At 54.7% G+C, this 26,581-nt stretch overlaps 14 protein-coding genes across 14 annotated transcripts, besides 7 other annotated features; 8 read left to right on the plus strand and 6 right to left on the minus strand.

Annotated features, from left to right (window-relative positions):
* Positions 1 to 68: 68 nt before the first annotated feature.
* Positions 69 to 2,525, minus strand: EKO05_0003989 (uncharacterized protein; the record flags this gene model as incomplete). Its single annotated transcript, XM_038945464.2, has 1 exon — positions 69 to 2,525. The coding sequence occupies one exon, from the start codon at positions 2,523 to 2,525 to the stop codon at positions 69 to 71; it is 2,457 nt and encodes an 818-aa protein (XP_038799809.2).
* Positions 2,454 to 2,500: a tandem repeat.
* A 100-nt stretch (positions 2,526 to 2,625) lies between the features above and the next one.
* Positions 2,626 to 2,677: a tandem repeat.
* A 122-nt stretch (positions 2,678 to 2,799) lies between these two features.
* Positions 2,800 to 2,857: a tandem repeat.
* A 211-nt stretch (positions 2,858 to 3,068) lies between these two features.
* Positions 3,069 to 3,129: a tandem repeat.
* Positions 3,130 to 3,147: 18 nt separating this feature from the next.
* Positions 3,148 to 3,197: a tandem repeat.
* A 49-nt stretch (positions 3,198 to 3,246) lies between these two features.
* Positions 3,247 to 4,491, plus strand: EKO05_0003990 (uncharacterized protein; the record flags this gene model as incomplete). The annotated part of the gene is made up of 2 exons (XM_038938954.1): positions 3,247 to 3,249; positions 3,310 to 4,491. The coding sequence occupies 2 exons, from the start codon at positions 3,247 to 3,249 to the stop codon at positions 4,489 to 4,491; spliced, it is 1,185 nt and encodes a 394-aa protein (XP_038799810.1).
* A 221-nt stretch (positions 4,492 to 4,712) lies between these two features.
* Positions 4,713 to 4,753: a tandem repeat.
* Positions 4,754 to 4,820: 67 nt separating this feature from the next.
* Positions 4,821 to 5,807, plus strand: EKO05_0003991 (uncharacterized protein; the record flags this gene model as incomplete). The annotated part of the gene is made up of 3 exons (XM_038938968.1): positions 4,821 to 4,960; positions 5,016 to 5,214; positions 5,280 to 5,807. The coding sequence occupies 3 exons, from the start codon at positions 4,821 to 4,823 to the stop codon at positions 5,805 to 5,807; spliced, it is 867 nt and encodes a 288-aa protein (XP_038799811.1).
* A 416-nt stretch (positions 5,808 to 6,223) lies between these two features.
* On the minus strand, positions 6,224 to 7,447 carry EKO05_0003992 (Fumarylacetoacetase; the record flags this gene model as incomplete). The annotated part of the gene is made up of 1 exon (XM_038945465.1): positions 6,224 to 7,447. One exon carries the CDS (start codon positions 7,445 to 7,447, stop codon positions 6,224 to 6,226), a length of 1,224 nt encoding a protein of 407 aa, XP_038799812.1.
* Positions 7,448 to 8,056: 609 nt separating this feature from the next.
* EKO05_0003993 (uncharacterized protein) lies at positions 8,057 to 8,617 on the plus strand (the record flags this gene model as incomplete). Its single annotated transcript, XM_038945466.1, has 1 exon — positions 8,057 to 8,617. One exon carries the CDS (start codon positions 8,057 to 8,059, stop codon positions 8,615 to 8,617), a length of 561 nt encoding a protein of 186 aa, XP_038799813.1.
* A 433-nt stretch (positions 8,618 to 9,050) lies between these two features.
* Positions 9,051 to 10,951, plus strand: EKO05_0003994 (uncharacterized protein; the record flags this gene model as incomplete). The annotated part of the gene is made up of 3 exons (XM_038938862.1): positions 9,051 to 9,262; positions 9,312 to 9,710; positions 9,763 to 10,951. 3 exons carry the CDS (start codon positions 9,051 to 9,053, stop codon positions 10,949 to 10,951), a joined length of 1,800 nt encoding a protein of 599 aa, XP_038799814.1.
* Positions 10,952 to 11,305: 354 nt separating this feature from the next.
* EKO05_0003995 (uncharacterized protein) lies at positions 11,306 to 12,178 on the minus strand (the record flags this gene model as incomplete). The annotated part of the gene is made up of 1 exon (XM_038945467.1): positions 11,306 to 12,178. The coding sequence occupies one exon, from the start codon at positions 12,176 to 12,178 to the stop codon at positions 11,306 to 11,308; it is 873 nt and encodes a 290-aa protein (XP_038799815.1).
* Positions 12,179 to 12,611: 433 nt separating this feature from the next.
* On the plus strand, positions 12,612 to 15,494 carry EKO05_0003996 (uncharacterized protein; the record flags this gene model as incomplete). The annotated part of the gene is made up of 4 exons (XM_059636290.1): positions 12,612 to 12,747; positions 12,812 to 12,866; positions 12,911 to 14,520; positions 14,626 to 15,494. The coding sequence occupies 4 exons, from the start codon at positions 12,612 to 12,614 to the stop codon at positions 15,492 to 15,494; spliced, it is 2,670 nt and encodes an 889-aa protein (XP_059492273.1).
* A 545-nt stretch (positions 15,495 to 16,039) lies between these two features.
* EKO05_0003997 (uncharacterized protein) lies at positions 16,040 to 17,750 on the plus strand (the record flags this gene model as incomplete). The annotated part of the gene is made up of 3 exons (XM_038939056.1): positions 16,040 to 16,121; positions 16,174 to 16,679; positions 16,734 to 17,750. 3 exons carry the CDS (start codon positions 16,040 to 16,042, stop codon positions 17,748 to 17,750), a joined length of 1,605 nt encoding a protein of 534 aa, XP_038799817.1.
* A 292-nt stretch (positions 17,751 to 18,042) lies between these two features.
* EKO05_0003998 (Salicylate 1-monooxygenase) lies at positions 18,043 to 20,257 on the minus strand (the record flags this gene model as incomplete). Its single annotated transcript, XM_038938861.1, has 2 exons — positions 18,043 to 19,190; positions 19,249 to 20,257. The coding sequence occupies 2 exons, from the start codon at positions 20,255 to 20,257 to the stop codon at positions 18,043 to 18,045; spliced, it is 2,157 nt and encodes a 718-aa protein (XP_038799818.1).
* A 729-nt stretch (positions 20,258 to 20,986) lies between these two features.
* EKO05_0003999 (uncharacterized protein) lies at positions 20,987 to 21,404 on the minus strand (the record flags this gene model as incomplete). The annotated part of the gene is made up of 2 exons (XM_038939118.1): positions 20,987 to 21,061; positions 21,114 to 21,404. 2 exons carry the CDS (start codon positions 21,402 to 21,404, stop codon positions 20,987 to 20,989), a joined length of 366 nt encoding a protein of 121 aa, XP_038799819.1.
* A 325-nt stretch (positions 21,405 to 21,729) lies between these two features.
* On the plus strand, positions 21,730 to 23,283 carry EKO05_0004000 (uncharacterized protein; the record flags this gene model as incomplete). The annotated part of the gene is made up of 2 exons (XM_038939092.1): positions 21,730 to 22,131; positions 22,189 to 23,283. 2 exons carry the CDS (start codon positions 21,730 to 21,732, stop codon positions 23,281 to 23,283), a joined length of 1,497 nt encoding a protein of 498 aa, XP_038799820.1.
* A 523-nt stretch (positions 23,284 to 23,806) lies between these two features.
* Positions 23,807 to 24,406, minus strand: EKO05_0004001 (uncharacterized protein; the record flags this gene model as incomplete). Its single annotated transcript, XM_038945468.1, has 1 exon — positions 23,807 to 24,406. The coding sequence occupies one exon, from the start codon at positions 24,404 to 24,406 to the stop codon at positions 23,807 to 23,809; it is 600 nt and encodes a 199-aa protein (XP_038799821.1).
* A 400-nt stretch (positions 24,407 to 24,806) lies between these two features.
* Positions 24,807 to 24,841: a tandem repeat.
* Positions 24,842 to 24,939: 98 nt separating this feature from the next.
* EKO05_0004002 (uncharacterized protein) lies at positions 24,940 to 26,461 on the plus strand (the record flags this gene model as incomplete). The annotated part of the gene is made up of 3 exons (XM_038939030.2): positions 24,940 to 24,977; positions 25,034 to 25,200; positions 25,263 to 26,461. 3 exons carry the CDS (start codon positions 24,940 to 24,942, stop codon positions 26,459 to 26,461), a joined length of 1,404 nt encoding a protein of 467 aa, XP_038799822.2.
* Between the last annotated feature and the right edge of the window lie 120 nt (positions 26,462 to 26,581).

Below are 26,581 nucleotides of genomic sequence, written 5' to 3' on the forward strand. Positions count from 1 at the left end.
TGAAGGAAAATTGGTATCGAGCATGTCATACGTCGTATCTTACTTGTGCAGGCCATGGATTACGTTGTTTATTTGGGTGGCCCACCTTCCTCCCTCTTCACCCTGAAGAAAGCCAGCTTAGCAAATCTCCCTAGACTGCCCCAGAAGTACCTTCCCGCAGGATGATCCATGATTCTCTCGAGCAGCTTCACCACTCCCATCCTCACGTCCTGCCTGGGATGAAATAGACCTAGACTCAGATAGAACAGGCCTGTATTGCTCTCTGGAATCACGCACAGCAACTGTAAGATGGCTTCATACTGCAGCTTTTCGCTTGGCCTCCTCTCAGGGTCATTTGCAAAGGTGAGGTGTTGCGCAGCAGACGGCAGGTCGGCTTCAGATCCTGATGCACTTGCGTTCGGAGAGCCAGCCTCTTCAACACAACGCGCAAGAGCAAGGTATATGGCTGCTGATTGATCATGCGAGAGCTTCAGGCAGCGCAGCTTATCGTGCTGATGATGAAGATCAAGAGCTCTCACTGGCTTTTTTTTCCATTGCCTCGCGAGGTCCTGTACACAGGTGTAATAGCTCCTTGTACTACGCCACCCTTCGAGACGATGTACATTGGCGGCGAGTTCGCGGAGGCGAGAATGGTCGTCTGGCCAGACGTAACCATGACCTGACACGCCATAGGCACCGGCATCAGTCTCGTGCGAGCCGATGTACAAGGCGGAGGCGCCGTACACAGTCTCTTCGAAGGCGGCGGCGATACGAGTGAACTTCAGCACCCACGAACGCCATTTCGCTCTGATGGCCGTTTCACCATGACGATTTGCTATGCTCTGTAGCAAAGTCTCCATGAACTGATTATCACCAGTGGAATCTACGCCGCCCTTGCTGTCAGAGCTCATTTGACTGCCTGCGCCACTGACTGGAATGCCATGTTGCTGGAAGTAGAGTGATCCCTCTGTCGGCGAGGCTGACTCGATGCGATTGCTTATCTTCATGCGGCCAGTAGGAAGGTCACATAGCACGTCCCACCATTCGGGCTTGAACGAGAAGGTGGGGTTGGTAACACCAGCGATGAAGCCAGGGACCTTGAGGAGGTCATCGACCTTGGTGAGATCGGTGTACGGAAAGGCGTGACGAACGAAGCCGCGCAGAACGCCGCCTGATGCCAGGGTGCATGCTGCAAGGACAGCTTCAGCCACTTCACTTGATGGTCGATTGTGGCCGATGAAGATGATGCGCTTTTGTGTCAACAACGCGTTGACCAGGACGATGATGGGATGGGTGTATGCGCCGCTTGTCGTGAGATGTGGATGTAACGCGAAGGGCTGGGGTTGTGTCGAGTGAGGGGTGGAGAAGGTCTGGATCAGCTTGATGAGAGAGTAGTCGCCGACGCTTTCTGGGCTCAAAGCGGATGGAATCTTGACGGGGACCGGGATGCCGTTGTAGTATATTTTCGACTCAAACTCGTGTGTGTCTCGTGGAAGGGAGTAGGCGATCCTTTTTGGCTGGGAATCGGTCGAGGATAGGGAGGTCCTTTCGGCGTCGGCTGCCTTTCGCTGCCGAATCATCTGTTCGAACTTTTCAATGAACATGTCCTTTGCATCGCCAGCGTGCAGCACAAAGCTCTCCAGCGACGAGAGCTTGGGCATCAAGGACAGATCCATGGCGTTGAGTGCGTTGTAGAGTGAAGCAAGTGTCTCGATGACGGGGTGTCGAAAGTACTCTTCGAGAGCCAGCAAGAGTAAAGGCTTGTAGATGTGTAGGAAGGAGTGGCGGGTGCAAATGGCCATGGCTTTGACAACGGCGCCTCGCTTGACGGTGTTGTCTTGCTTGGTGTTGACCAGGTTCAGGACATAGACGAGCGGGGGGCCGTCAGCGTCGTGCTCCTCGTCGCTGCCGTCTGTGTCGTCGCTGCCGTCTGTATTGTCGTATGCATGGTGCTCGTCGTCTCCATCAGCTTGGTCGGCGTGCTGGCCCTGTTTCCGCCTCCTGCGCTTGCGTCTGCGCTCTCTCCGAGCCTCCTTCTCCTCCTCTTCGGTGGTGGTGTCCTTGTGGAGGAAGAAGATGGTCCAGTCCTGGGCGCGTGAGTGGACTTGGTCGGGCAGCATGAGCTCGGCCAGGGTGGTCTCGTCTCCACTGATGGCGGCGGGGTACTGGTTCTCCATGACGGAGCCGCGGTCAATGTCGAAGGAGGCGACGAGGATGTACTCGACATGGCGCTCGACGGCGTCGGCGGGATACTGCGAGCGCAGTCTGGCCATGGCGGGGCCGAGCTTGTGGGAGTGGGCCGAGGTTCGCGACGAGGAGGCAGCTTCGTCTATGTCGTCGCGCTCGGGGAGCATGGGCGGGTGTGGGGAGCGCGCCTTGCGGGGATCGTTGCGCACCGAGCTCGAAGGCGAGCGCGAGGGCGGGAAGGAGGAGAACGAGGGCTGGCGCTGCAGGCCGGCTGGTGGGGCGGGCGAGGGTGCGGGTGCGGGTGCGGGTGCGGGTGCGGGTGCGGGTGCGGGTGGCCGCTGGGCATTCACCTCTGCCATGAGTGTTTCCATCTTCTCCACGATCCCACCGTTTCACGCATGGCGTGGATCTGCGGTGTGATCGCGCTAAGGGGCTCCACACAGGGGCTAGCGTCCCAGAGGTGACGGGAGACAGTCGAGGTTGGATGGTCGATGGTCGACGGTCGACGTCGGGCGTTTGGCCGGGACGAGGACCACAGCCTGTCACGTGAGCACGTAGGGGGAGCGCTGCAGGCGGCTGGCTTCCACGTCACGCGGCACGCAACGCGCTCTTGTGGTGTGCTGGTGGCTGGTGGCTGGATAGCTGGATAGCAGGAGAGCACGATGGCAGGATAGCTGGATAGCTGGATAGCAGGAGAGCACGATGGCAGGATGGTAGGATGGCAGGATGGACCCTGAAGTTGGGAGTGGGGGGTTGGGATTTGGGACGGAGGCTTATCGATAGACGCGCAGGGATGAGCGACTTGGTGGCATCGTGTTGACGGCTGGTTGCTGGGGAAAGGCGGCCAACGTCAACACGGCGCAAACACGCTGGACCGTCGCCGAATCGAGCATCGAGCGGTGAGCATTGAACATTAAGCATTAAGCACTAAGCACTACGCACTAAGCACTAAGCATTAAGCATCTAGCATCTCACACCGAGCATCTCACATTTCACATTTCACATCTCACATCTCACATCTCACATCTCACCGCCAGTGCAACCCTCTCTGCACTGCAATCAGAGACACAACACAACATCATGGTATGCACGCTGCCGCCTCCTTGCTTGCGTGCTCCTTCTGCCTAGGCTAACACGCTGCAGTCGGCGCCCACAGACGCAAAGCCGTCGCCCCTCTTCTTCAACAGCGCGCGTGGCTCGCGCCAGTCGCCTTTCGGCCGCCCAGGCTCCATCAGACAAAGCTCTCCTTCCACCCCCCGTCCTTCGACGCCAACCTCGTCGCCGCTGAAGCCGACAGAGACGCCAGCCGCCTTGTCGCCCGTCCCTCTGCGCCAGGCCACAGCCAGCAACGGTTCGCAGAAGGCGCCACCCTGGCTGAAGACGGGCAATACGGCCAACGCGGGCGAGCCCCCCAGTTCGCCCTCACATCTCCGTTCGCCATCGCGAGAGCCGCTGTCACCTGGGCCCCAACTGCTATCGCCCGCCCGCGACCGAGTCGAACGGCCAGACTACGCACGCAACATGTCCAGCTCCACAAACGCCACGGTCCGCCCACTCAGCACCGCATCTCTTGCCGCAAAGTTCCAAGGCGGCCGGGAGAGATCGAGCACGCCGCCCCTCGTCTCCAGAGACAGCACGACCCCAGTCGTCGAGAAGGCCGTTCAAATGACGCTTGAAAAGCCGCTGGACAGGGCGATTGAGACGCCCATATCGCCCTCCAAGCCCACGCTCGTCGACACAGAACCAAAACCAGCACAACGCGCGGCGCCCGCCCGGCCGCCCATGATCCGTCAAACCACAAACGATGCCCTCTCCAAACTCCCGCCTCCCCTGCTCCACAGCATGCGCGAATCCTTCAGCGTCATGGACCGCGACGACGACGGCCACGTCCACGCCGCAGACGTCGCAGACATGCTCTCGCAGCTCGGCCTGTCCGCCACGCCCTCGACCCTCGCCAGCTACTTCAACGGCGCGCAGAGCATCAACCTCGCCACCTACCTCAACACCCTCTCCGACCTCCTCGGCGGCCTGTCTCGCCCAAGCGAGCTGAGTGCGGCCTTTGAAGCCTTTGACGACGGCGACGACGGTCAGATTGATCTCGCAGAGCTAAAGGACGCCCTGCTGCACACGGCCCCCGACGCGGGCGAGCACAGACTGACCGAGAGGGAGATTGACATGGTCGTTGAGGGCTTCAGCGGGAGGAGGGCGTTTGGCAAAGGGGGGAAAGGACTAGGGAGGGGGGAGGTGTTTCGATATCAGGAGTTCATGGCTAGCTTGACAGGCGGTGGAGGTGGAGAGAGTGGCGCTGTGCCAGCTCCGGCGTAGACTGGACGATTTCGTGTACCTGTGTAGATTCACGATTTCGTGTCGCATGCCCGCGTGCATTGCGAAGCGTGCGAGATATCTAATGAAGCCTCGGCCAAGTAGCTTCCCACCTTGCGCTGTGGTCGCGCTGTGGTCGCGCTGTGTCGTCAGAGACTCAGAGTGTGGCTGAAGGGCAGCTGCGACGGACCGGCCAATCACCGACGGCTTGCGCGGTCCACGGCCCACGCTCCACGGCCCACGCTCCACGGCCCACGCTCCACGCAAGCTGTCCTCTGGCATCACACGCAAGAGCTCCGCATTCACTCTTTTGCCTTTTGCATACGTCAACCATGAAGCTCTCTCTCGGTCTCGTATCTTCGCTCCTGCTTTCGGGCGCCTCCATTGCATCTGCTGCTGCTTGGAGCTTCGAGGATGCCACGGTTTCCATTGCCAGCAAAGGTGCTGGCGTCGGAGCTGCTTCCAAGAACGCGTGAGTGCGCCTGCATGGACAAACGACTCGCAGTTGCAATTCTAACTCGTCACAGGCTCGGCGCCACCAAGCCTCTCGCAAAGGCGGTATCGCTGGGCGCGACCGACTTGTTGAAGCTCGACCTCACCACAGTCGATGGAAAGACTGCGAAGCGACCGCACCAGGCCTTCCTCACCTTGACAGACCCCGCCACGGGGCTGGAGGCGTCCTTCGTGCTCAATGTCAAGGACAGCGGCAAGGCCAAGCTCTTTCTGGTAGGTGCTTCCTTCCATTGCTTCCATTGCTTCCATTGCACCTGGCCGTACTGACCACCCCAAAGTCACACAAGGACCTACCCCACCAATTCCTCACCTCCACCAAGCCAATTCCCGCCTCGATCGTCGTCGGCGCATTCGGCTCGTCCGCGCCCTACAAGCAAAAGGTCTTTGACTTGGCTGTCACCCGCGATGCCAACGTACCTCTCGCCATCCCCGAGCCACCGCTCCGCTACGCCGCCGAGCCCGAGATCCACCACGTCTTCCGCGACGACCCCAAATCGCCTCCCAAGATCATCACCATCTTCTTCGCTGCTGCCGTTGCTGCTGCCCTTCCCTTCTTGCTCGGTCTCTGGGCCACCCTGGGTGCCAACGTCAGTCACCTAAACAAGGCGCTCGGCGCAGCCCCTGTCTCGCACGCCCTCTTCTACGGCTCTATCATCGCTATGGAGGGCGTTTTCTTCCTCTACTACACGAGCTGGAACCTCTTCCAGACCCTGCCTGCCGCTGGTCTTGTCGGCGTGGTGGCCTTCTTGAGCGGCAGCCGGGCGCTGTCCGAGGTCCAGGAGCGCCGTTTGGCCGGTCTGAGATGATCGGCGAAGCCGACGTAAGACGACACATTTACGTTGTACGCACCTCCAATGAGCGATTTTGCACGGCCGAAAAGGAGCGTAGGCCTGCAAGACTCTTCAAAACTCGAGGCAGTCACGGTGGCCACGTCACAGGTAGGGGAACACGAACAAAATGTAGAAAATTACGCTCCTCCGGCACACGCATATGCTGGGGTGTGGTATGTAGACAGCATCAATGCAGCGTAGATTGTACGACTCTTGGCTCCGCCAACGTCAGTAAGCGTGCAAGCACTGCGCAACGAGACCATGTTTACTTTGATATTACGACGTTGCGTTGACCCTGGTTCACAATCACTCACAGCGAGCGGGCCAGCAGCACATTCAAGATTGGCAAGTGTAGAAGCAACGTAGAATTTCTCTTTAGTCTACCGTTTACTCTACAGTTGTCTTGCAGGTTTCACAACACCAACACATGCACCAAACCCGACGCCTGCACTTCCGTCACCAATGATGGCTTCGTATGTCACTTCGTCTCCGTCGGCCAGAAACCGCAGCTCACCCCCATCGCTCAGCTTACTGGCCTTCTTGCCATTCTTTGTCAGCTCGAGCAAACACCCATGCTCGTGCTCCTTCTCCCCACTTACGGTTCCACTCGCAATCAAATCACCAGTCCGCAGCCCGCATCCTCCGATGGTGTGGTGCGCGAGCATATGCCTGAAGGTCCAATACATAGTCTCGAAGCCGACCGTACACGTTGTCGTGCTTGCGCCGTTTCGTCTGATCGACCCAGTCAGGTTGATGTCGTAGTTTACACTCTTTGGGTCGTCCATGAACGGCGCAACAGCTCCCATCCTTTCCGGCGCAGGGACCTCGTGCGCCTTCAGAGCCTCGAGCGTGATGACCCATGGCGAGATGGAAGTTCCAAAGTTCTTCCCGTTGAACGGTCCCAGCGGATTCATCTCCAGTCCTTGAATGTCTCGCGCAGACCAGTCATTGACCAGCACGAAGCCAAAGATGTGTGCATCCGCGTCTCTTGCGTTGAGATACGTCCCCGGCTCGACCGGCCTACCTATGATTGCACCAATCTCGAGCTCATAGTCCAACGCTCGGGACGCGCCAAAGATGACATTCTTCTCCGCTGCCGCATAGTCCTCGATATATTGGCCCAAAGGCCGCGTGATTGACGTCCCGCTCACAGCAATCGAAGAACAACGCCCAGCGTACCCAACGGGATATTTGTGGAATGCTGGCGGGAACGAGCGTACGCCCGTAATCGCTTCACCGGCATTGAGAACGTGGTTTGCGCTCGCGGAGTAGTCTGTGAAGTCGCCTATTGCAACCGGCAAATGCAGAGTGACGTCCTTGATATTCTCGGACGCCGATGTGTGCAAGTTGTTGTGGTGTGCATCTCGGATAGCCGCACGGACGGCGCTGTGGATATCTGTGGATTGTGATGCGAATGCATTCAATGTGGTTTGGGAGAACAAGGACGCTAGATCTGCGACGATTGACTTGAAGGAATCGTGCTTTGTGAGTTCGCCAAGAAATATCACATCGTCGCCAATTCTCGTCGCGGCTTGCGGTTGCGATCTCTTAGATGAGCTTGCGATGCCATATGGGATGTTGTTGATGCCGAAGTGGGAGGCGTATGCGTCAGCCATGATGATCTTGACCTGATGATTCCCAAACGGGGGTTGATTTCAAGGTTTGCAACAGACCAGCAAAAAGTCTGAGACAAGCTGGTCAACAGCTACCTTGATTATACTTGGTACAAATCACGTTCGCTGTGCATGTGAGGTTGAGGGCGGGTGGTCCCTCCACATCGGGGCCCCACACGGCTACCCCAGAAAGCGGCCTCGGGGGAGCGGCACTTGCCATGCTCCGGCAGCAGAAGACGCGCCAGCGTTTGCGGTTCTGCTGCGAGGCGTTCAAGCTATAGTTATCGATTACAACCCTTCCGGAATGCCGCGGCTCAGAGCGCTGTTCTCCACAGTGTGTTCAGTAAATCAAAGTCAATGCACATTGCGGAGCTCTAAAGCACCGAAACGCGGATACGCGGGCTCATGACCCTGCAGTGGTCGACGCAGGTACACGTCGGCAAATATCAAAAGCCCCTCCACATCGGGAAGCATCGTCAACTTGAGACTCGTTCTTCAATTCTTACCGACTGCGACTCTGCACTCTACAGCTTCTACATACCATTCAGTCCAGTCCACCAAATTGCCAGCTGAAAGACAGTCCTCTTCCCACACTCTCCACTACCAGAAATCATGTCGTCCAGACCCGAGCTCGAGAACAAGCTTCCCAGCCTGAAGCGCTACATCACAACACACGATCCCACGACAAAGAAAGCTGTCTTCTCAGACGCCGCCGAAGAGACACTGAAGTGGGACAAGATTCCCAGCGCAGCCTTTGGTCTTCCCTACGTCACCAAGGGCCACCCCGTCAATCTAAACGATGACGCGGACATCAATGTCTACAAGCCATTCCTTGAAAACGCTCCTGGCCTCGTCACATCCGGAGGCACAGTTCTGCGCTTTGTCGATATGGAGCCTGGTGTGCTGTCACCCATGCACCGAACCGTCTCGCTCGACTACGGCGTAGTAATCGAGGGTGAGGTTGAGTTGGTGCTCGACTCTGGTGAAACTCGGATACTGAAGCGTGGAGATGTGGCCATCCAGAGGGGCACAATGCACGCGTGGAGAAACCTGAGCAAGGACAGCTGGGCAAGGATGATGTATGTGTTGCAGGAAAGCAAGCCTATAGAAATCGCTGGAGAGACACTGAAGGAGGACTATGGATCTATGGCGGGCGTCCCTGCTTCTCATTAGACAGAAATGGATTACTTAAACAGGAACGAGATGCTAAAACGTACTCGGTGTCAAACTCGAGGATTTTAGTGTCTTGAACACTGTTTGATTGGTCATGCAATGGCTCTTTTCACTCTCGACTGTGTCATTATAACTGTCTCAGTAACAATTAGATAGTCTTTGAAAGCGTGTCGCAATTTCCTTTTGAAGGAAACCTGATTCACCCTGCTTTCCTTTCGGTCTTTGTTGTTCGTGCATCAGGTGGTGTGAGGCCTATGACAGTTTAGGCTCGGTTTCATTCCCCCACCTCCCGATGGCGCACCGTGGTCCGGGACTAAAGGCCGCATCAGCATCCTCGGTACCCACCAGGGTCACATCCTCTCATATATGTAGAAATGCGCCAGCAGTGAGTTCTAACAGACACCAATCGATCATTATCAACGTCATTGGCACCATGTCTGAGCAGCTCGAGGTGAAGAAAGCGCACAAGGTTGACGAGACGTCGTTCCCTTATATCTTCGAAGAGAATGCCGAAGTTCCACTGAAGACAAGCTCAACAGGCATTGTTCGAGTCAATGTCTACAGGCCTAAAAGTACAAATGAGGGCACAAAGCTGCCTGTATTGGTGACTTATGGCCCATACGGAAAGGACATCCATTACAAAGAGTATGTACCTCCAGCACTAGGTGCATCACGCAGCTTCTAAGACTTCCAGCTTCCACGCCAAATCGTACTCTGAAGTAAACCCAGAGCATCACTCCGATCACTCAGCATGGGAGACACCGGATCCTGGTTTCTGGACAAAGAACGACTATGTCATCGTGCGCGCTGACGAGCGCGGGCTCGGGCAATCGCCAGGCTTCCTCGACACCATGTCCCGTGGAACAAGCGAGTGCTTCTTTGATGTGGTGGAGTGGGCTGCTGAGCAACCTTGGTCCTCCGGGAAAGTCGGTCTGCTTGGTATAAGCTACTACGCTGGATCGCAGTGGCGTGTGGCTGCCCGCAAGCCGAAGGGTTTGGCAGCTGTCATACCCTGGGAGGGTATGAGCGACTACTATCGCGACCGCTGTAGGCATGGCGGTATCTTGAGCAACAAGTTCATCGAATTCTGGTGGTATGTCAGATCTCAAGAGTTATTTACCAGCATAACGCTGACAATGTACTAGGAACCGTCAGGTCATCACAAACCAATACGGACGACCGGGACGCGCGGCGCGCAATTGGGGTCCTGACACAGTGGATGGAGACTTGTCCGAAGAAGTTCGAGCAAAAAACCGACAGGACCAGACCATCGATACGAACGCGTCCAAATACCGCGACGAGATCTACTATGCAAGCAAGGAATACGACATGAGCGATATCGAAGTGCCACTGCTTTCCGTAGGAAACTGGGGTGGTATCTTGCTACACCTTCGGGGCAACATTGAAGGCTACACGCATGCCGGGTCCGAGTTCAAATACCTAAGAATGATCACCGGGCGCCACGACTTGCCTTTCTTCTATAAGGAGGAGGTCGAGATCCAACGCAGCTTCCTTGACGCTTTCCTCAAGGGAGACGATCGTGTCGGCTGGTCAGTGAAGGGCAAGCTTCCGCCAGTTGATATAGTGCTCAGGAAGGGTGATGTTGGTTTTGACAATGCAGAAGCCGAAAAGGTCTACACGAGACGGACGGAAAACGAGTGGCCGATTGCACGCACACGCTACACCAAATTCTACCTCACACCGTCACAGTCACTGACGCAGGTTCAACCAATTACCAATCGCCCACAGAAACTTTCCTACGAGGCTTTGGGCACACTGGACAACCCTAAGCTTCTCCAGTTTACCACTGCTCCTTTCGAAGAGGAAACAGAGATTACCGGCCACATCGTGGCACATCTCAACGCGTCTCTCTCACCACACGCTACTGGTGCCACACCGTCTGACATCGACCTGTTCGTCACGCTCCGCTACATCTCGCCCGAGGGCAAGGAGGTACACTACACAGGCACAGCTGGCGATCCGATTCCTCTAGCCAAGGGCTGGCTGCGCGTCAGCCTGCGCAAGACGAACCCCGACCACCCCAAGCACCGCGAGTACTTGCCCTGGAGAGACTACTTCAGCACCGACGTCCAACCCGTTATTCCTGGAGATGTTTACGCAGTCGACGTTGAAGTATGGCCAACGAACGTCATCGTTGAGAAGGGTGGGAAGATTGTGTTCGAGGTCAGCAGCGGAGACACACAGGGAAGCGGTATCTTCCAGCACAATCATCCTGAGGACAGGAGCGAGAAGGTTTTTGGAGGACTGAATCATCTGCACTTCAGTGATAAGTTTTTGAATTATGTTACGCTACCTATTGTACCGCCGAAATAGTTACAGCAATGTACAAGTCATGGCAGATCGTGATTCAATGTCCATCACAATTTGTGATATCTAAAATTCATATGATAATACCTTGATCGAATTTGGATTGGAGAAGCTATATCGTGCTGGTAGTCTGCTCTGGTGGGTTTCGAGTCGATCCCCGAATCTAGAGAAAGATCAATTACGGAGAGATCTCCAATGTCAACCAAACATTCTCTAACGAACCGTTTGTTACTACAGTGGTGTGCCGCATGTTGGCTAAACATTATTTCAGGTAATTGGAAAGTATCATTGGAGGTTCTAGATTGAGTATCATGGATGGGGCAACGCCCTAGAACAGCAAGAAACAAGAGAACAACTAAATCAAGCCTTCTGCGACCACCTTCCAAACGTAAACTGACTGTTACACATATTCACCAGCTCCCAGTCCTCAGCACCCAGCACGCACTCTTCTCCGCTTCTCGGTGAGGCATCTAGGACACCCGCGACAAAGCAGGCTGCCATGTAATGATCGTCCGTCGCATGCGCGTCCCTATACATAGGATGCTTCATCAACCTCGTAATGGCCCTTGTAACAGTACCCTTTGGCACACCTTTCCTGCAGCTCCTGACAAACACATCTTCAACGCTCTGTCGAAACTCCAGCATGGGTGCCTCCGGCGGGTACGGTTGAGCAAAGTTGTCGGAGTACCGGATCATCTGGCCCCAGTGGTTACGGTAAAGATTGTGTACCGCTCCGCCAGTGCCGATGATGAGGTACCCTTCCTCGCGAAAGGGAGCGAGGATGCTTCCAATGCGTGCGTGTAGGTGAGGATCAAAGCGGCCGTTCATGCTGATCAACGTTGTTGGCGGGCACTTTGCAGGGAACATGCGGATCAAAATGAGGTATGTGTCGTGAATCCAGTCGAACTTGTCGTTAGGTCGTGCATCGATGCCCTTCTCTCGTAACGCAGCAATGCACTTCTTTCCGGTGGCGAGGTCGGGGTTGAGCTCGTAGTCGACATATTTCTTGGGGTGAACATAGGCGACCGGTGACTTGTCGGGCTTTGGGTTCATTGCAACGTCGATGCGGTTCACACCCCGCGCATCCCAGTGCGCGCCCATCATGATGATGCCTTTGATGCCGTGGCGCAGAGCTTCGTCTCCACAGGCTTTCCAGTAGTCTGCTGAGCGCGACTCTTCGCCTAGCATCATGGTCGAGCCGTGGGAAAAGAAATGAACTGGTGGGACAGCCATGGTGAGAGGTTTACTATCGTTCGATTTCTCGAAATTTTGGTGTGGGAAGACTCCGGGTCAAGTAGCGATGATGACAGAGAAGTCTGAGTTAATATCGGAGGAAACGCGTTATTCTGCAGACAAAGGACTGGGTTCCCGCCAAACAGGAAGCGCAAGCTGTCAACGGATCTGCCGGATGTGTTGTTTATGTCCGCCGGATCCAGGACGAAAAGAGGAACCGAACTTGCACATAGGCTCGGTGTTCGGTCTCACTTTTAGGAAGTTGAGGATGTCGAGCTGCGGAATGTGGGGAAGCCAATCTCGGGAGGCTGAGGCGCAGCACCCCAGAGCCCCTAGTTCTCCGCATTTGACAGTTCACAACCGTCGCAATCCCCCACACTCTTTCCCTCCTCCACCTTGCACTCCGAGGCCATTATCGTTCGATCCATTTGCAATGCAAGCAGGTGCAACACCCCAGGAGCCACCGACAGCCGCTATACCGGATTCGGACTCACAAAGACTTTTTCAGTGCAGCACGTGCAAGAGATCTTTCACCAGGGCAGATCATCTAACGCGACACGTTCGAGCGCGTAGGTGTTCCTCCACTAGTAGCACACTCGATCAATACGGTAGACTAAGAAATCTGTTTACCAGATACACGGCAGAAACCTTACATTTGCCCTGTCTGCTCGAAGGGCTTTGCTAGGATGTACGTGCCTCGCTAATCGTTGACGCACCCTGACTCCTTTGCAGAGACCTGCTCAAGAGACACGTGACAAACCACAGTTCCGACTCTAATGCCAAAAGACAAAAGCGAGAGATCGCTCGCGACACTCGAGTGGTACAGGCATGCGAGGCCTGCTCTCAAAGCCACTTACGCTGCGAAGACGAAAAGCCATGCAGTCGTTGTAAAAAGAAGAACATTGCTTGTCGAGTACCAGAGACCTTTACAGTAGATGACAACGGAGTCGAGGAGCTCGATGCCGTGCATGCAGCGCAAGACCTACTTGACTTGTCAAACGGATTCGACTACGGTTCTCCGGTACCGTTTCCTGACAGTACTCAAACTTCAACACCGCGCCTGAATGATGTCGGCAAATCAGAACCAAGTTTCCAATTACCATCAATACCAGTTGCGCAGATGACAGTGCCGAATGATTTGCGACCGAATGGGCGTGAGAGATCATCGACAACATCCAAAGAAGCTATGAACCAGCTATACGCGGAGACTGGCGATACAATATCATCCTTCTTTGACAGCACAATGTCGAACTTCGATGAAACAACGAGTATTGATCCCTTTCTACCAGACTATTTCCGAAATATGCCACCCTTAGAATCTTTCCTCTCTGGTCATGTAACTCCACGAGGTATAATGGACCTCAACTTCGATATGGATGTCGGCCTTACGGACCTTGACCTTGGGTTACTGGATCAGTACAATTTCCAGATACCCTTCACTGCCGGCACGCCTTCGACTGACGCCCAGGGACTTGAGCCACAACCTCTGGAAAATGACAGCGCACCAGTGCGTACCGAGGCTTTCAAACATAGTATATGGCGTTACCTGCCACGTCGAGATAGGGACCACAGCGGGATGGAGCAGACGAATCTCGCCTTTCCAGATTCTGACAAAGACCACAACCGCCGAGCGCACCTTCCGCAACGTCGCGCGATTAACGAAAGACTGGGTCGTGTAAGCCGTGATCGCCTGATGGCTTTGGTCCTTGGCACATGCAGTCCTGAGAACGTTAAGCGTATAGCATCTGCATTTCCTAGTGTGGAGTTGCTCGACGGTCTCATACAAATCTTTTTGACATCGCCAGCACTCGACGTCCAGTCTTGGTTTCATCTCCCGACTCTTTCACTTGCAAAGCTAAGCCCAGAGCTGCTTGCCTGCATAGTCTCAGCGGGTGCTGCATCGACGCCGGACGTCCCGTTGCGAAAGCTTGGGTTTGCTCTGCACGAAGCCGCTCGCATGGGTCAGTCAAAGTCATTTGAAGAGGACAATTCTGCGATTAGAGACCTGCAGCATGTAACGACTTTCCTCTTACAGCTCGTAGTCGGCATGTGGAGCGGCGTGAGCCGGAAGATGGAAATTGCAGAAAGCTTTCTCCAGCCACTAGTGACGATGATACGTCGAGGAGGGCGATTGCGACATTCGACGTGGAGGGACGTAGTTCCGCTTGCAGAAGACGACGGGCCGGCTCTAGAAGTCAAGTGGCAAGAGTGGGCACACCAAGAATCGTACCTCCGGCTCATTTATCGAGTGTTCGAGCTGGACAGACAGTCATCAATGGCGCTACTCAAACCGCCGCTGATGACCTACTCGGAGATGCACCTACCCTTGCCCTGTTCGAATCGTAAGTGCCCTCCACGTTCCCGTGAACTTACGCATTTGATTGCGCAGCTAGTACGAGGGATTAATAACGTGCATGTCCTGTATACATTTTGTTAACGTAGAACAGATCTCTGGCTAGCAAAGTCTGCAGTCGCCTGGAAGGCCGCTTACCTGGAGAACGCATGGCCCATGACCAAACGCCCATCAGCCATCGACTGCTTTCTAGACCTTGACCATCTCGCTCAACATGATAGCGCTAGTACAATTTATTTGCACATGATGTGGGGCATGGTCTGGGAATTCCGCCAGATGAGCTCGCTTGGTGCAAGATCACCCGCCAAAGGACATGACAGTCTTATCTTGTCGTCTCGCTACCAGGAGCTCACGAAACAGATCGAAAACTTCCACGTCGGGAGCCCGCCAATGACAAAAACTGCTGAAATTACTATGGAACTCATGCTGTTACACCTCAACGCTCCTTTGGACGATATCCAACTCTTTGCTGGAATCGAGGGTCAGCAAGAAGCGCGTTCCGCCTATCCTTTGCTACGCGACTGGACCAAAACAGTTTCAGCCCGCCAGGCACTATGGCATGCTGGCCAGGTTCTTCGTGCAGCTGAGAGTCTGCCGAAGGGCCTGCTCTGCAACTTCAACGCGATCGCAGTGTACCATGCAGGGCTCATTCTTTGGGGGTATGGATTCCTAAAGGGATCTACCCCAGAGAAATCGACGCCCGGCGATACCTCGTATGCTGCGGTGTTGCTTAACGGAGACGACACCCTTGACACGCGAAGATTCATAACCCTGGACCGGGGTGTCCCGTCGATCAAAACTATCAAGTCGCGTGACACAGTCCAGCTTACCAATGTTGCTGCGGTCATGGATGGCTTAGTGCAGTTGCTACTGACACCATACGAATCCGTGGAAGGATCCAGTCCGCCACTTGTTGGCAATTTGGTGCAGTTGCTGGAAGGTCTACGACCAGAGACCAGATAATAGATACACTATGTGGCACGGCTATAGATTTAAAGACCGCAAGAGACACTTACAGATAGCTTCGCAAGCACGTACAGCGGCTCGGCCCTACTGCACAGTTCACGTGCAAGACCAATGTTCCAGCTTCCCCGGCGCTTACTTATTTGAGAGTCCTACACCGAGCTGATGGCGCGTCAATTGTGGTGCTTAACGACTATTGGTTTGTCTGTTCGTAGCGGCAAGTGCGTTCGAATCAACTCCACTTGTCTTGTTCGTTTTTACTCAGACTAGCCCCGGACAAAGACCTCCACATCGGACAAACCCCACAAAGCGGCACTTCAATCCGGGGTAGTGAAAGAGTCAATGCACTCCTTTTTGCGTCCAATGGAAGATACCGAAACTCACCCTTCACCGCTGTAAAGTGCCGAGCATGGATTTGCAATCAGTGCCTCTTGGCTCAACGATTCGTCTATATAATCTAGGGGATACGTCAGCCCCGTCTATTGCCCATCTCGTCTGAATCACCTTGATACCAACGAACTAATTTCGTCTTCTCTCTGCTCGCAATGACATCTTTCAGGGAGGCATTTGCATTATCAAAGGATGAGGTGAAGAATGCTACACCGCCTGGCACATCAACCCTTGTTGGTAAGACTTCAAAATGACCTTCATCAGCAACGTGCTAACTTCGAGTTTGAAGAACACCTCGAGTGGGCCGCATCGCAACAAGGTCACAATGAAATCAGGCTGGTACCGCAGCCGTCTGCAGACCCAGCCGACCCCCTGAATCTGCCCATGTGGCGAAAGCTTGTCATGTTGTTCGCCATGTCTTTACACCCATTTGTCGTCAACTTTACGGCCTCTTCGCTCTCGAGCGCGCTGCCTATATACGCAGCATCCCCTATCTTTGGCCTACCACCAAAGTCGTTTTCTACACTCACCTATCTGGTTGCGGTCAACAATCTCATGCTCGGGTTCTCGAATCTGTGGTGGGTTCCACTAGCCAATACATTCGGTCGAAGACCTGTCATCCTTGGTAGTCTTTTGCTTCTTACCCTCTCGAGTATGTGGGCCGGCTTGACGACAAACTACAACAGCCTTCTGGCGGCTCGCGTGTTCATGGGCATTGGTGGAGGTTCCGCCGACGCAGTATCGCCTGATGTCGTTGGCGAGATCTTTTTTGTACATCAGCGTGGACGCGCAATGGTAGGTCACAACACCCTTGATGCTCATTGGAATATTCTGACAGAGACTCTGTAGGCTATTTACACAGTCTTCCTTTCATTCGGCTCACTCGTGGGCGGCATCGCGGGCGGTTACATCGTCTCCGATATGGGTCTTACTTGGATCCACTGGATGAACGTTGTGTTGTCTGCAATCACTTTCGTTATATGCCTCGTCTTCCAGGCGGAGACACTCTACGAGCGACCACAGTGGCTCAACGATCTCGAAGGTGAAGACGGCAAGGAACACGTAGAGCAGAAGGAGTCTGTGGCCAGCAACGCCCAGCCACCGCCTACCTCATATCCATCGTTCTCATACATGAAGTCGCTCAGGCTCATAACCTACCACCCTGGCATCGGTCGCAAGTTTCTTGCTCCATACAAAGCCATGCGTTTCCCAGGCGTGTGGCTGATCGCCGCTTGGTACGCAGGCCTCGTCGGCCTCATTGTCACCATCAGCACCATTGGTCCACAAGTTGTGGGGGCCCCTCCCTACCTCTGGGGCAATGATGTCGGCTTGATCAACGTCGGCGGCATCATCGGAGCGCTACTGGGGTGCGTCTACACCTACTTGATCGCTGACTGGACTGTCAAGCGCACCGCTGCAAGGGACTCTCATGGCTACGCAGAACCCGAGACTCGTCTCATCTCTGCCCTTCCTGCGCTCTTCATCGCTACGGCTGGTTCCTTAATCTTTGGCTTCGTCGCTCAGAATCCCTCGACGGCTGGATGGGTCGGCTTGGAGTTCGGCATCGGAATGGCTGCGTTCGGTCTCATGCAGGCACCGTCTGTAGGCTTCAACTACATCATCGAGTCGTACACGAGCGTGGCAGGAGACTGCTTCGTTGCCATAACGAGTGCAAGAGCTCTTGTGTCGTTCGCGTGGACTTTCTTCGTCGGCGATTGGGTGAATAGTCGTGGTGCTGCCGAGCCTTTTGGTGTCTTCGGAATGCTGATGGGAATTTTCGCGCTGATGACCATTCCGGTTGTGATTTGGGGCAAGAGGCTGAGGATTTGGACTGCTAAATGGGTTCCAGAGGGTAGTGCTCAGTAATTTCGCGTTGTCACAAGTACAACTGCTAGACACGCTGCTTTCCTGTCGTCTTTCATCTACTCGATTGCCATGTGATTCATCTGTGACGATGTCTGACTACACAACTTACGCACTCGTGATGTAGGCCTGCAAACTCCACTTTTCAAGCCTGTGTGAAAGCCGCGTGGATGAAGCGCGATTAGTACCCGTCACGTTTAGGAGAATCTCTCATAGCGGACATACTCACCGCTCACAAAGGGGAAAACTAGAGAGACGAGGATGTGCATTAAGAACATTGATTTGAAACAGGAGGTTACTCGGCTCGCCTTGCAGAGCTGACATCGCTCACTCCAGTGCCCTCTACGATCTTCGCCTCAACAACCTCAAACACCGGCACCTCCTGCAACCTCGCGATAACATGATGCAGCGTGGGCAGTGCCTTCCAGTCAAGAGAATCGAAACTGATTTGTGCATTTCTCGTTTGGAGCGTCTTCTGCACCCTTCTCTCCACAGTCTTCGCCTCCTCGTCATTTGGCAGGAAAGCCGTGTACTCTACATCAGCTTGGCCTCGCTCTTTGCTGCCGATGCTTCCTGTGGCGGGAATGTGTTTGGAGATGAACAGACCCTCTTCGGCTGACGCGGGCGCTTGTGGAGGTGCCGCACCATCATCTGCCAGAGGCTCTGAAAGATCTGAAAGTGTTAGTGTGGCGAATTTCGAGCCCATCCAGCTGGCATTCAGTGACCAGGTGGTGCCGTCCTGCTGCACGTCAAGATCGGCGAACAACTTTGGAAAACCGAGCTCTTCCCTTCCACTCAGGATGGGGTCTGCCAGGTTCTCGAACAGCACCGGGAGATAGCTGCCTGTAACTGTCTCCCCGTTTTCCTTGGTGTATTGCACGCCATGGATGTACAGTCCAAAGTGCGAGTAGCCCCGGCCGCCTAGCCATTCGAGATTGCCGAGCTGTGTCGCTGCGAGAGTGGCGTAGACCACTGTATCTGCAGATGCGAACTTGAGTTTCTCAGTCGGAAAGAGATTCTGCAGCAGCGTTCTGCTGGTCTTGAACTTCACGCTTGTCGTCTTGAATGTTGCTTGACTACCGTCTCGAGGACGGCCGTGGAAGTCTTGTCGAGGCCCGGGCATTGGACCGAAAGATGTCGGCATCCTCCAGAGCAGACCTTTCCTGTTTTCCCACTCCCATTGTCTGAGCATTTGGCTTGAGTGGTCCCACTCGTCGTGGCCAAAGTTATAGGCAGTAAAGCGGGATGAGTCCAGCGGGGGGCCGCTGCCCAAGTCGTTACCGGCAATACGGGAGATTTCTTGTATGTAAGAAGCGCGCTCAAAGCGGCACTTCTGGTATAGTTTCAGACGATCGGGGATGGCACTAAGGGATGTACCTCTCTGTAGCATGACTGCAAGAGATGCGGCATCTTCAATGGCCTGAGCTGCACCTTGTCCTTGATCTTTTGAAAAATACGTTAGCTCAGGTCAGTGCTTTCCCGGTAACTTGGAGCGACATACGAGGTGTGAAAGGGTGAGCTGCGTCACCAATGAGAACGAGCTTCTCATGTGTCCACGTAGGTAGTTGCTCCATATCCAGCAACTCCCACACCTTCAATGTCTCTTCATCCGCCATACTGAGCAGCTTGAGCACGGCCGGCTCAAAGTCCTTGTACACCTCGAGCATCTTGTTGATGTTACCCTTGTTCTGCCAGTCAGCGCTGCCGGGCGCCTCAGAAATGACTTGGGAATCAGATGTGGGATGTATGTTGTTGAAGTTCAACAGGGTGTTGTCTGATGTTGGGTACACGACAATACGACGGTCACGACCGAACATCATGATAAGGTGACCCTCGTGCTCGGCGAACTTCCTTGTCTCTGGATCGGCCAAAGCACTCTCTCTTGAGATGAGAAAGCGGAAAGAACTCTTTCCAGAAGCAAAAGTCTTGATGTTCTCAGCACCAGGTATTTTTGACCTTGTCTTTGAGTGGACACCATCAGCACCAACGACAACGTCGCCATATACGACTTCGCCGTTGTCGAGTGTGACACTGCCTTCTGCAGTGTTGACATCCGCGACTCGCGACCGTGTCTTTAGGATGGCGGGTTTTCCAGGGCCATCCTCTGTCGTTGCCAACCTCTTCAGCTCAGAATGCAAGCTGACACGATGTGCAAGCTGCCAGGGATACTGCCAGCGGTGGGCTTCCCGTTCAACGGGTATGCTGAACAGTTCTTTTCCCGTCGGCAACCACTGGCTCAATTTCTTGCAAGTGATGGCGCCGATTTTTTCTGGAAAGAGTCCCATGCGTCGAAGTAGTCCGTTGGCATTGGGTGCAAGATGTATGGCTGCACCAAGCTCATTGGCGAATCGAGACTGCTCCAATAGGGTGACAGTGTGTCCTTGTTGGCGCAAAAGAATGGCGGCGGATAGACCACCAATGCCAGCGCCGACTATGGTGATGTTCAGCGGTCGGGTCTCATCATTTGATGTACCGTTGGCACTGTTTGTTTGGTTCTGTGTGAAGTCCATGATGATGGAGAGTGTTGAATATACAGGTGAGAGAATAGAGAGTACAGGTGAGAGAATAGAGAAGCACAAGGCTAAAAGTACTCAAAGTTCAAATGAACCATCAGGTATTACCTTGGTCCGATCTCTCTGGCATCACTGAATGTCAGATCGTGGCAACGGAATGTGGGGGACATCTGTTGACTTGCCGAAAATGTGGGTTTCTATACGACGACTGCCGTTAGTGTCAGCAAATGCACGAGCCGGCATCACAAGACATGTTTCTAATTTCGGGTGAAACTTCGCACGGTTATCTGAAGGTTGCTATGAGGTGTCGAGGAAGGTCGGTGGTATTGGTGCCTAGAAGGATGTACGCAAGCACCCCACCCCATACCTACACTGTTACGATCGAAGTTACATCATAGACAAGTGTGAGGCTCCGACTGGCCAGCTATAGGTGGCTGACAGTGACCAGCTATAGGTGGTTAACAGTGAAGGCGGAAGGCTGGGTGACAGCATGCAGGGCAAATCACATAAAGCTGGCCACTTACCTATGGTACGCACGTGCCGGGGTTTACAGTCCATGTTAATCAGCGTTCCCGATTTGAGTGATTGCATAAATTTGAGCAGCGGTTGTGAGAGTTTGGGTAGTAGCATAAATTGCTTGGATGAGAGTGCAGGTTCAAAGCAATGCGCGACAAGAACCTCGCCGCTGGCTTCCTATCCAGTGTACAGGCATTCACTTTTATCCCATCACCATTCTCCACCGATCTTATAACCAACATCGCGAACCTTACCACCCGTTGCTCGCCAGATCTTCGCAGCTGTCTGGAGTCACATTAGTTTGACCTTGCACCCCAACCTATCTTGAATGACTCACCCCCTCCAAAAACACTCCTGAGAACATGACACCAATAAAGGTTCTTTCGATCGCGTTTTGGTATACTCTCCGTGAACCCTGATCAAGCTCTGTGTTGACGGGTCGGTATGCGGGGATACGACGATGCTCAGTAGGCCAGTCCGGGGGATTGCTTGATCCTGATGGCGGAGCAGGGTGTGCGTTCAGCGACGTATCGAGCGGCTCATCAGACTCGGAGTGCGCGAGTTCGTAGTCTCTGAGCACCGCAGCAGAGGCGTAGGTGAGGGGATTGGAGGTCGTTGTTACGGACATGGTGAATGGAACGTGGTGGTGTGGGAAAAGTCTGCACTCGGCGGTGGAGAAGCTCGTCGAGAAGAAACTCAAGATTCACTCGAAACGCTGCGGACACACAAGCTTAGGCGTCAGTCGGTGTTCGGCACTGGCGGAAACGTGGAGAAAGCTGGGGTCGTAATGTGGAGGGCGGACTGATCCCGAGGCGATAACCACCAATAGGAAACCATCGGCTCTCTACGACGCGTCTGGAGCTCAGCATACTGTTCCTGAGTTTCAAGCCTTATTGCTGGATCTTTCTTTCTGTACTCTCTCCTTCCGTTACTTTGAACTCGCTGGCTTCACAATGGCAGACTCTACACTCGCAGCCCTACAAGCAACTGCCCTCGCAGCACGCTGTCACAACTCTTTCTTCCGCCAAAAACAGCTCAAGGCGCTCCACGATGCCTTGCGCAATGACAGCAATACTATCAAAGATGCAATCAAATCAGATACACAAGTCTCAGACAACGAAGCAACGACCGAGGTGGCGCTCGCCTTGGACCTTGTCAAGGAGCATCACAACTCGATAAAGCCAGCTAAGGAGCTAGAGGAAGAGTATCGAGTCGCAAACGGGAAAGACGCGCTTGACCGAGCAGACCCATGGGGCGTGGTATACATCGAGCCGCAGCAGAACCATACGCCGTTTTACTCGGCAATTGCGGCACTAAGTGCGGCAATAGTTGCTGGAAACTGTGTTGCGCTGAAAGTGAGTCTTCTCTGTACGAGAATCATTGGCAACGACTTGATGTTGACCGTTCCTTAGCTTGAAAACAATCTTCGCGCTCTCCCTCCACTTCTACGCTCTCTCCTCTCCCAGGCTCTTGAACCGGATACTTTCGCCACCATCTCTTCCGCGCCCTCACAAGATGCACTATCCACAACCTTCCAAGTCCTGCAGGAGACTCGAGTTAAGCAACCGACCCACATGCAACTTGTTGCCACACAAACAAAAGTCATCGCTATCGTAGACCGCACGGCTGATCTGGTTGCTGCTGCCGAGCACTTGGTCGCTGCACGCTTTGCGTTCGGAGGAAGCTCACCTTATGCTCCCGATCTTGTGTTTGTCAACGAGTTCGTGAAGAAAGACTTGCTCGAACTAGTCTTGAAGTATGCCATCCCGTATCTTGCTTCATCCGGTGATGCCGCAATCAATGGCTCGGCCAAGTCTCCTACACTGGGCGGACAGAAGAAAGAATCCAAGACAGCCGAGGTTCTGAAGTCGCTGGGTAGCAGCAAGTCATGGAGGTCGAACGTAGTGACACACGGCTCCAACGGTGCCATTGTCGATCTCTCCAACCTCTCGTCCCTGCCGCCAAAAGCCAATCAACCCATCTTCGCTGTATCAGCCATCACCTCACTCGAGCATGCCATCAGCCTAATTGAGGAGGACGACGAGTCCTCTACCGGCCTTCTGGCGGGATACTACTTTGGCGCACCCGCAGCGGGCAAGTACCTCAGCCAGTTCATCAAAGCGGATGTTTCACTGGTGAACCACATCCCCTACCGTCTCTTGCTCGGCCCAGCCGCTCCCTCTTACCACACCGTTGACATCGATGCGCGATACACAAAGGCACATTTCACACGCACGTCGCCTGTGATCATTGTACCCACGGCTTCGCACTCGACGCTTGCCAACGTGCTCAGTGGCAAGGAGTCGAGGAAAGTAGCGGCGCAGGCGCTGAGCAAGGCGACGCAGGAGATCAAGGAGAAGAAGAGGGCGGAGTGGATCGCCATTGGGTTTTTTGAGCAGGGTATTCTGATCGGTCTGGGCTTTTATGGTATTCCGCTTCTGGTGTGTCTTGGCACAGGGCTGTTCTTTGGCATCCGAGCTGGGTTGACGCGTTTGTCCTTGATTTAAGGCACTGTCCATGTCCTTTGTTACCTGTCGTCCATATGATTCAGCGTACTTGATCGCGCGCACAACAAAAGCTCATCTCTGCTGAACTTCCCTCTCGATTGTGACCGACGCTGCCATGTTCAAGCTGAGGGGTGACCGTCCAGGTGTGAGTAGACATGTCAATAGAGGCAAACTTGTGACGCGGAAGCCTGATCCAATAGGCTGGCTGCACACACAGCCCATGCTAACTCAAGCCATGTCCATGTCAAGCGTGGCTTCGTTAGGCCCAATCGCAGGTCAAGCCAAGTTCAAACGTTTTCGCAGCCGAGGCGTCGGGGCTGATGTGAAAATGGGTTGATATTTCTAGAAATGTTTCGGGCCAGAAGCTCTCCACATACAGTGTCCTTTACCACTACCTTCTGATGCCTTCTTAGTCATACAAGATGTCTTACAACGCCGGGACCATGCAGGGTGGCGGGCATGAATCAGTCTCCTGCACCAGCCATGTTTATAGATTGAAAAAGCGTCTTCCCCTCCTTGTCCTCTACCACACCCTGCACAATGCCATACCGCCCAATTGTCTCTCCACGCACTCTCGTGCCTCCAGAATACCCCGGTCCGTTGTGAGGAACATGCACTCTCCCGGGTGTGTAAGCCCTTTGACGTAGCTCGACTCTCGTGTCCTTGTGATCTTGCCCAGGTCCTGTGAAGTGAGCCATATCCGCCTTGTTGGCTTTGAAACAAGCTTCATGTTCTTCAAGACCGGCTCGTTGTTCCAGTACTTGAGGCCGAGCCAGAGTCTTCGCCTCGCAGGGTTTGTGGGTACGCCGATGTTGTTGAACTGCTCCTTGCCGAGGACTTGCTCTGTCTCCGCGCCGCCTTCTACATTGAATGCTTGCCATGGTTCTTTCTGGAGCCTTCGTGCCATCATGTCGAGCTCTTCTGGGTCGGGCTGCGATTGCAGGAGGAAAGGCTTTGGCGGTGAGACTCCACCGAGGGTTACCGAGGAAAGAAAGCCTTCGCGCTGCAGGCCAAGGACCAGGTTGACATGCATCTTCGAGACGGGAATCGATGTCAGGCCGAGACGAGCCTTGGATGCATTTTGCAAGTGTGAGCACACGTGTGCAAGGTTGACGAGCGACATGTTGGCGGTGGTGATGCGGTGTTAGCCCTCGAGGGGCTGCGGTGAAAGGGGAGGTGCGGCGTGCAGGTGGCCGTTTGTCGAGCGATTGTCGCGCCGTCGAATGGGTGTGAATGCGGCGATGCAGACTAGGCGTCGTGCTGCAGCTGCGCGTGCTGTCGTTGATGCGTTGATGCGTTGATGGACGCTCGTCTGTAAATTTCTCCGAGTCGCGCCTGCCAGTCCGGCGGAGGGGCCCGAGCTTCTTCCTCTGGCGCTTGCTGTGGCACCAAGACCGTGGGCGCTTCGAGGACCAATACGACTGACGAGCTCACAACGGCTCCAGTATCCTAGCGTCTTCGTGCTCCAACGCTTCTATATATTCTCTTGATCTGCTGTCGTGACTTGTGCATGCTAACCAACGGCTTTGGCTTCTGTTCAGCTTCTGCTTCAGCTTCATTTTGTAGCCTCGTAACGCCATCCATCCATCCATCTTGAACGTTGGGCATGGGAGAGCTGACCAGACTCACGACTTGACCACTTCACACACCGGCAAGATGCCTCCACAGCAGGGCGAGGTTTCTCTGATGACGCTGTAAGCCAGCTCCATGCTCCAACCAAGGTGCACGAGACCTCCTGACCTCGGGACAGCTTCGCAGATGTACATTATTACTTGTCTCCCCCTACCCACCAACCCCCGCACCAACGCTTCGACAAGAGCTCGTATGTCTACCTCTATCACAACCCTATGCGTCAGACTGGGCGCATAGAGATCGCGAACCATCCTGGCACCCCTCACCAGGACGCGTTCGCTGGCCGTGAGTTCTTACGTCGACGCACGCTATCCTCAACGCATGAGCTGACCTAGGCTGCCCACCAGAATTGGACGGTGTAAAGGTCGAGCAGTCGTACAAGCACCCATGCCTGTTCTCACTTACTGTTGATGCCTTTCCGGGCCAGCATGGAAGCGCAGGCGGTACACCTCAGCAAGACATGTCCCAATGGCACCTTCCTGTACCCGATCCCAACAACCAGGGCAAGTACATGTACAGACTGCACACGGTAGACGTCTACCTGTGGACTGCAAACGATGCCAGCATGTTCTTGGATTCCCTACGGAGGGTCATGCAGCCACATCAACTCCACATCACCACAGACCCCCAGGCTGTCACGCCTACATCAGCCCATGATGACTACAAGAGCGATGCAATGAGCCCCCTCATTGCCAACTTGGAGAGAGCTGCGATATCGCATCAGAGCCGTACCCCTAGTCTAAGCACTACGCAAGCCTTTCCAGGCCCTCCCCAGGCCTTCCCTGGCCCGCCAGCTGGTCGCGCGTCCACTGCGAGCCCTACGGGCGAGCAGGGCTTCGCACCCATGGCCTACAACCCTGCTGCACCCGCGGCACCCGAGCCCATTGCTCATCGCGAGAAGACGCCGCCACCGCTCGATGGGGCCGATGGAACGGGCCTCGCTGGAGCTGCTGTGAATGACTCGCAGCCACAGCAGTACAGCCATGCGCTGCAGACGTCCTTCAGCCCTCAAGCAGCGTCTGGGCCCTATCAGCCTGGACCACCTGCATCAGGGCATGGTTTCCGTGGTCCACCAAGTGTGCAGCGGACCCATCCATCTGGCTCGATGCCACCTGGGCAGAGCGTCCCTTCGTTTGCAGGACCGCCTCCGTCGGCGCCTCCAGCGGAATCGTATGGCCAGCCGAGCAGTCCAGCGCCACCAGGCGTCCAGCGGCCGTCCTCGATAGCGGTACAACAGTATGCTGGGTATGGTGGATCACCTGGCTACGCGGCTGGCCCTCCTACTCCTGGCCTGCCGTCGCCAGGTCTGCAGCAGCCACAGCACTACCTGGGTTACGGGCAGCATCAGTACGGCAGCACTGCACAGCAGGCACCCGGGACAGACGCAGGCGACTTGCACAAACAGTTCTACCGTCCGACCGAACATGAAGCTGGCGTTACGAACCACTACACAGCATCGGCGCCCAACTCGAACATGGGCAAGAGGGTGGTCAAGGTGGAGAAGGGCGTGGGGCGCTTCCTCAAGAAGCTCGACAGTAAGTGGTAGGCACGGTAGCCTTGGCCTCTGTTGTGTGATTTTTCTTAGCCAGCGCGCCTTGTTGAAAACAAGATACCCACTCGTTGATGCAATCTTGGGCATGGGCATGACCCGCGAGGTGAGATGCGA

The sequence above is a fragment of the Ascochyta rabiei genome, chromosome 6 (genome assembly GCF_004011695.2).
Source record: "Ascochyta rabiei chromosome 6, complete sequence".
Lineage (NCBI taxonomy): Eukaryota > Fungi > Ascomycota > Dothideomycetes > Pleosporales > Didymellaceae > Ascochyta > Ascochyta rabiei.